Raw genomic sequence first — 8,118 nt, 5'->3', positions numbered from 1 at the left:
AGTGTCAAAGGCCTTCCGAAAGTCCAGGAAGACTATGTCCACTGCTACCCCTGCACCTAATGATTTGGTGATCTGATCATAGAAGGCCACCAGGTTGCCGCTAATGAACCCGTGATGGTTACCCCTAAGCATGATCTCCCCTGCTGGCCCCTCGTGGATTTGCACCAGAATAATTTTCTCAAAAAGCTTGCCCAGGATCGAGGTAAGACTAACTGGCCTATAGTTTCCTGGGTCCTCCTTCTTCCCCTTTTTGAAGATGGGAACCACGTTGGCCCTCTTCCAGTCCTCTGGCACCTCTCCAGAGCACCATGAGTGCTCATAAAGCCGTGCCAGGGGTCCTGCAATAACCTCAGCCAATTCCCTCAGTACTCGAGGGTGGAGATCATCCAGGCCAGCTGACTTGAATACATCCAGTCCTTCCAGAAGTTCCCTAACTAGTTCCTCACTAACCCTTGGCCTAGGTGTGCCTCCTGTGTGACAACTTTCCAAAATTGTTTCTGGTCCACACTAGCCCTGAACCTGATATTTTTGTAGTGAAGAGTGGGAAAGCATGCTCCAACTCAAAACAACAAATTGCTATAGGAGTTAAGCACTTGTAAACTTTGAGTATCAGTCCTGGTGATCAGTTCTGGATTGATTCTTGCCTTTACAAATAATTAAGAGAGATTCATATCTTCTGTGTGAATTAAAGTTCTGGGTCCCAGATCTGTAAAGTCTGAAGAATTATTTTCTGTTTTGCAACATATGTGAAGAGATGTTTTGCATCTTTGGACATTGTGAAATATGAGGGGGCAAACCATATGGAAGCACTGTGTGGGAGGAAGGGAAGCACATGTCATCACAGAGAAAAAAAATCTGGGAACCTCCAATTCCAAATCACATTTTAGGATTGAATTTAAAGCTCCTACAATAAGGAACTTGTTAACCAAGTCATTTAAATTACTAGCCTGTCTTCAGCCATGGCTCACACAGAATGCTTTAAGCATTTCTTACGTCACAGCATTTCATAATGCAGCATAAGGCCTGAAACATAAAGATGAAAGGTTGATAACAGAGCTCAGTGACTCCCTCCACTGTGGGCTGGTGAGTTAAACCCTGCATATACACTTGAAGATGCAGATTCTACAGACCTGACACATCCTCTGGTCACACCTTCTCGGGGCCCCGTCCTACCTTCTGTTACTCCCTTTTACATCCAGGTGCTAGGACCCTGCCATGCCTTGCCACTGCTGCCCATGGGACTCAGGAAGTGGCTTGACATATCGCCCCTGATAGGGCATAGGCTACCATTTTCTAGTACTTTTTGAAGGTTCAGTGCATAGGATAAAGTAGGAGTAGTAACAGAAGCTATCATCATCTGTTCTTTGATTCCAAAGACAGCAGAGATAATAGCAGCTAGAATCAGGGTGGGGTGAGGTTGATTATCTAATCTGGGGCTGTCCAGCTTCTAAGCAGCCCAGGGCTACATGTCACATAAGCCACAAGTTGTGGCCTGCAGATGGATCGGAGTGCTGACCTGAACATCTCTGGATTAGGGTAACAATAATTTGAATAGCCTTGGGCCAGATGGTTCCCCTACTGAGTGTGCCAGGAAAACATCTAGGATCTAATTATTTTGGGAGACTACTAAAATATTTGCCACAATGTCATACAATAATACATTCTACATTGGCTGCCTATACATGTGCTCAGGGATGGGGGTGGAGTGTTTTAATTAGAGCGGTTCCCAAACAGCAGCTCCAATTAAAATGGCCCACTATCATGTAAATGAAACCCCTGGTCATTTTAAAATGGCTGCAGGGTACTTTATCTAAAGGTCATTCTATGAGCTCTAGATAAAGTGCCCCTGCAGCCATTTTAAAATGCACAGGGGATTAATACAAGTGATGGTGAGGTGACAATGGAGTATTCTAATTAAAATGTAAATGAGCACATCTATAGGCACCCAATATTTACAGCTTACTGTAATACACAGAAAAGTGACAGTTGCTACTTTTAATAATGAGGGCTTGAAAGGGGAAACCCATTCACCTAACAAGAAATCTCTGATCATAATCTACAATTTTCTCTTGTGAAAAAATTGATCACAGCTACCAGAGACAGCCAACCACGATGCTAAAAAATTAAATCTCTGACTCACCATATTCATGTAGTACATTTAAAAAGTACCTACTTTTCAGTATTTGACATCCTGGCAGTGGTATTATGCTGATAGCTCCCCAAAAGCACATATCATATTTGATTTGGATCCCTCTAATTAAGAAAAAATAAGATTTATTAGCACTTCAAGGATAGCCAAATGATTGATGTATGCTTCAGCAAAAGAAGCGGAGCTAGAGCCAATTTCATAAACAGACCCATCCCAGCCCTTGATTTATGGGGAAGGTCCTTGATCCTTCTTTCTACAGACATAGATTCCCATAAAATTTCACAAAATGTTTTCTCGAATGCCTTTTAATGTGAATAATTAATTATGGCTGTATCCCTATACCTCACTAAGAAGCAAATCATTGACTTTTACTCATTCTTTCTGGATCTGATTGTGGGCAGCCTTGATGAGCAGCAACATAAGAAGGTAGGGAACCAATGGAGCAACACTGGGCTGTCAAAGTGAACAAGGGGCCTAGTAACCAAAGAGTTCACGGATAACACAAAACAAATTGCATTTCATCTCACTATTATCCCACAAATTGCTTTACTTTTGCAGAAAATGTTGCTATAGCAAATATTTGAACTGGCTTTTCACTAAGCAAAATGGATCTGTTTATAATTAAAACAAAATGAATATCTTTTTCAAGCGAGCGTGATTTTTCAGGGACTACTCACTGTAGGAGAATTTAGAGAGATCAGGACCTGCAGATCTCCCATCCTTCCTATTCAGGTTGGAACACAGAACTCCAAAGCCAAACTCTGTATTCCCTTTGTTTAAGGTTTCATTAATGAAGTTTCATACAAGTGTAGGTATTGCTCAGACTTTATACTAAAAGCATATAATGAGGTAAGCCATTTTGGCTCCCTGCATCTGCACCAAAATTGCATTGACTTCAGTCAATCCTGGCATAGATGCATCTGCATGAGATCATTACATGGTCCAAAGCAGCACAAGTAAGCAGCTTTTAAATAAGCATGTTTTACCTGCAGGAGATAGTATAATGCTAATTCTAAAAGTAACTAAGAGCACAACCAATTTCAGATAATAGGGAGCTACCCTAATTTGCTTAAACAGTGCAGTTTCTGATTGTAGCATTATACACAAGCAAGCAGCACATGGAAGTGTTTACATCCTGTAAAACAAGAACAGTGAACTTAAAGACAAGTTAGAAATATTTTGGCTGCAATGTACATTCATATGCCTCTGCCATTGTTGCCACCAGCAGGTCAAAGAACAGGTGTAACCCTACCCTTAAAGATCTCTGTGAGCTAGAAGTCTGCAACTGTAGTCACGCTACACATACATTATAGCAAGAATAAGGAGCCAAAGTAGTCATGCAATTCCATAATGGTCTAATGCATTTTTTTGGCCTGGATGTTTTTTGTAGGAAAAAAAAACAACAGTTGCAATTGATCAAAGTTGCAAAGAATTTAGTTTAGTTCATAATGCCCTTATATACTGTGAGGTGGTTTATTAGACTGTCAAGGTGTTATAACATTAAAATGATTGCTGCAAAGTGAGACTACACTGCTATATTCAGCACCCAAGTGAGTTGAATGACCCTTGTTGCATGTTGGTTAAAAATCTGAATCTAGGTTTTGTTTCATGACAGCGATTTACCAATGACTGTTTGATCATTAAAGTATCAATATTCAGTAGGAAAAAATATTGTTACTTATTTAAAAATCACTTGACTTTTGAATAAATAACTTTTGCATCTCTCCATTATTTGCCTTTGCTGGAGAAACATTGTGCAAGCTGTTCTGGGTAATCTGTAAGGAAGCTGGAATAACAGTAAGTAGCTCTGTAGAGCATGGGTAAAAATGTCTTTAAAGTTAAAGAAGTAGTGTTGCAGCTGCCTCAGCATTTGATTGTACGTTTTTTGCATTGTGTTTTATTAGGTATGGGTATCCGTGCTGATATGATTTTAAATGAACAGTTATTGGTAGGTATGTTTATTCATTATAGTTGTCATTAGAATTTGGTTATATAATGATAAACTAAATGTATCCATTCTAATAGGAAAAATGGACATTCATGTAGGTAATCAATATAAAAGATTAAATATTTGACCCTAATATTCTTATTTTTTCCTATAAGCCAAAATTTTATATTGTACTGTTAATGAAGATTTTCTGCTTACGTGGTTGCATTATAGGGCAGTAGGTTTGTACATATGAGTTTAAAATTGTTTTTCCTTGTTCCCAACACAATTCAGTAAAAGATGAAACTTGGAGTTAAGTAAAATACTAATGAATGTATTACCTTCATTTTCACTAAGTATTCTTTTTGCCAGTTTTATGTAACATATTTCCAATGTAACTTCTGTGTCAAGAAACTGCTGTCTTTGAACTGATTTTATTTCATATTGTTCCTATGTTAGCAAAACTTGGTACCTTTATGATCTACACAGGAATGAACTTCTAGACATCATAAAATGACTACTTGTTTCTTAGTTTTTTCTTTAAAAAAATGGATGTGCTTGATACAGAAGTTGATTTTCTTAGTGAGCTTCACACGTGGACAAGTGTCACTGTTTGGGCAGAAAATACTGATAACCTAAGTCGACTTAATTAAAATGTGTTCACTCCCATTACATACAAAAAAAGAAATGAAAAAAAAAACCTCCCAAGGAAAGAGAGATCTTTATTGAATTTAAAAGATGGTGAGAGGCCAATTGCCCCAGAATAATTCTTCAAATCAGAACTATGTGCTCATTTGTTATGTTTACTCTGGTTTCTCTGAAGTATGTAGAATAAAAATACTTACAGAAAAGTTTCCTTTGTGTTAGACACAGTCAAAAGATTTATTTTCTTCAGGTCTTTAAACTGCAAGTGTCACAATAGTATTGTTTTTAGGGAATCATACAAAACCACTGATCTAATTATTAGCAGTGCTTCTATTATCCCAAGACAGACTTTTTTGTTCCCAGGTAGGGACCGATTTATTTCATGCTGTGAAACAAAATTAATAATTAGCTAAAAGAAAAATAGCACGAATGGCAAAAATCATAACTTACAATTTCCCTCAGCTGTGATAATAGTCCAAAAGCTAACAAAAAGCCTTCAAAACAAAGCACAGAGCATAACTCTAGCACTGCTCACTATATCACTTAAATATGAAGATGATGATGAGAAATCAGAGCATGGAAAAGATGACGCTTTACTTCCTTCAGCCTATCTGCTAGTATATTGACTTAAATAAAGGTAAATAGAAGATAGAAAGCTTGGAGGTTCTCTTACCATCTGACAAATTAATTAGCCCGAGGTAGTGCAAAAGTTTCAGAGAGGAGCACACCACCACCACAATCCCCAAAGTCTGAAGCCCCTCCGACTCTCCTTCATTCCACATCCTTTAAGGCACCACACAGATACCACTGGCGTGCTAGGAAAACAACTGGCAGACATCTAAAGCTGGGAATTCATCTGTTTCAAGCTTTCCTTCCTGCTGCTCAGCTAAGTATTGCTCATTTTCTCTTTCTCTCCCTCCCTCCCTCCCTCCTTTCCTCCCTCCCTTTCCCTGTGAATGTGTGCATTTCTCACCCTCTCTCCCTATTTCTATTTCTCCTTTCTCCCTCCCTCTCTCCCTCCCTCTCTCTCTCTCCCTTCATGCAAACAGTTTCTACATTTAACACTAATCTATGGTTTTCGTTTTTGCCTCTCCAGGGCAGTTCTCCCAAGAGTTTACTCTGATCATGAACAATTTAACACTGCGGAGGTAACCTCAGTGATAGCTCATGTAATTATTTTTTCTGTGTAACCAACAGTGAATTTCTCCATTTGTGTCTGTCTGTCTGCCTTGTATCACTGTCAACACAGATGCATTTTGCAAATGCTTTCTCTGCACCACACACAAACTAAAAAGAAAGTTTCATGGGGAGGACATGTAAAGAAAACTTACCTGTCTCTCCCACTTCCCCTCATTCTTAATGTTGCCTTAAGGCATCGTAAGTATCACATGAACAGTTTGGGTTATATTTAATAATTTTCAATATATTTAATACTTGTTTAATACCAGTCTCATCATAAATTACCGTAGAAATATGTCTCTTCAGAATAACTATCAATTAAACCAAAAGGACATGTCAATGTGTTGCTAGAATCAATATGTTCTGATGATGTGCAGGGGTGGATCTGGGGGTGGGGGAGAGGTGAAGGCAAGGCGTTACAGTGGTACTAGTGAACCCCCCTTTGATTCCTGGTCCAGCCAAACTTTAAAACCAACTGTTGGGCAGTGGCAGCAGCATTTCTATTTAGGCAGCAGTGAGGGAGGGAATCAACTGAATTTATGGCTTATTACAATCTACCTGATTCCTTATTAACTCTTCATTCCTCAGTTAACAACCCTCTCCACTTTTTAAAGGTGTTATATTCCACTAATTTAGCTATGCTTTTCTTTCTTTTGTAGTTCTCCTGTCTGTTAGCTGCACTTAGGCAAAGAGCTTGTATTTCACAGCCTTGCAGACCCCTTTTACCTCCAGCTAAAACTTAGCTCAGGTGTGCAACTTACTTCCAGTGAAGCACTGGATGCACTGCCAAGATGCTCAAGAAGATTTTATTTTATTAATATGAGAAGACATATACATTTTATTCTAATGACTGCAGAACTTATAAAACAACATGTTGCCTAGAGTGTTTTTTAAAAATATGTAATGAATACATGTTCTAATGAAGTTATATTTGTTTTTCCTTTGATCTTAAACTGAATAATATAGCCTAGACCCTGCAATATTAGTAAAGTTTTCTGTTTCTTTTTAACATGACAAAAATGCGCTGGGTTATATGTGATGGCACAGCACACCATCTGGACCCCACTTTTAAAAATCCTAGATCCATCCATGCGTATATGGACCAAAGTACCAGATGGGTACACAATGTACTTACCCTAGGTACAAAATACAACTAGATATCAGGGACCCAACCTCTGGCTTCAAGAGGGCAATTGTCTTTATCTTGTTTAGAGGATAACAACTCATTATTGCAATGTTTCTCTGAGAATTTTTTTCCCCAAAAGCCAGTATCACTTCCCTTTTATTCAGTAGGAGAGTGGGTGAGTAAATTGTGCCTGGGCCATTACCACTGTCCCTGGTTGAACCAGGGGCTGTGGGCTCCAGAGCCACCCCTGCCCTGCTCCAGCTAGACTGGCTGTGGAGCCAGGGTCACCTATTGACACCAGTGGCAGCAGTTGGGTTCCCTTCCCTTGCACCAGTCCCAGGCCAGCAGGGAACACTGAGGGACTGGGCAGGAGCAGCTCTGGAGCTCCCCTCCTGCCCCTACCTCTGGGACAGGCAGAGACAGCAGCAGCACGTAGAGGGAGAGGTGGGAGGGAGAGGAGGGAGTGTGCAGCTGAACATGGAGGGGAAGGGAGGATTCTTGCTTGTTGTGGAGGCTTAAAAAGAGTCTACATCTGCTGTTTCTGCAGTATGGTCAACTGGGAGGGGTACATATTTGTGTCGCTGTGCCCCACTTGGACCTGGCTCTGGATATACAGGGGGGCTTGACCCCTGCAGCTTGCCATCTGTCAACCCCCACCACAAACCTGTCTCATGACTGTCCCTCCCCACCACTTCTTCCCCATGAACAACCTCTAGTCTCCCTTCTCTCCCTCTCCCCGTCCCCCCTGCAGCCTCTGGCCTCCACCCCTCCTCTTCACTTACACTTGCTCCAGCTCTGGCAGGCTCCATGCCTAAGCATGTGTTTACTTCTCTCCCATCCCAGCCCCATAACAACAGGAGCAGTGACAGTTCTGGGGCCTGCTCAAAACTGCTACCACCACCGCTATGGGGTGGGGCTGGGGCCAGAGCAAATACATGCTCCATTCCCCAGGCTGGAATGTGAATGGAGCCTGCCAGACCCAGAGCAAGGGTAAGTAGAAGGGGTTGGGGCCTGAGTCTGTGTGGGACTAGTGGGCCCAACACTGTACGGGAGTTGGGGGGGGGGGGGAGCAAAGATAGGGGGAGGGCAGCT

At 41.0% G+C, this 8,118-nt stretch overlaps 1 protein-coding gene across 3 annotated transcripts in view; it reads right to left on the bottom strand.

Moving 5' to 3' along the window:
• Positions 1–8,118, bottom strand: part of KCNIP1 (potassium voltage-gated channel interacting protein 1) — an 835,315-nt gene that overhangs the window by 145,479 nt on the left and 681,718 nt on the right. Inside the window, exons 1-2 of one of the 3 annotated variants that reach the window (XM_019506531.1) lie at positions 5,395–5,486; positions 4,922–5,106 (exon numbers count right to left, since the gene is read on the bottom strand). The exons of 1 other annotated variant lie outside the window; for it this stretch is intronic. Coding sequence is in view for 1 of the 2 variants with exons in the window: in XM_019506528.1 (XP_019362073.1) it covers positions 5,395–5,503 (109 nt within the window). In the remaining variant the exon portion in view is untranslated. Of the gene's footprint in view, positions 1–4,921; positions 5,107–5,394; positions 5,668–8,118 lie in introns of those variants that run through there. One more of the 3 variants, XM_019506528.1, reaches the window with a different exon arrangement.

This window comes from Gavialis gangeticus, unplaced genomic scaffold (assembly GCF_001723915.1).
Source record: "Gavialis gangeticus isolate Ggan-Ray unplaced genomic scaffold, GavGan_comp1, whole genome shotgun sequence".
NCBI classification, from domain to species: Eukaryota; Metazoa; Chordata; order Crocodylia; family Gavialidae; genus Gavialis; species Gavialis gangeticus.
This window is presented reverse-complemented; position numbering and strand designations above follow the sequence as displayed.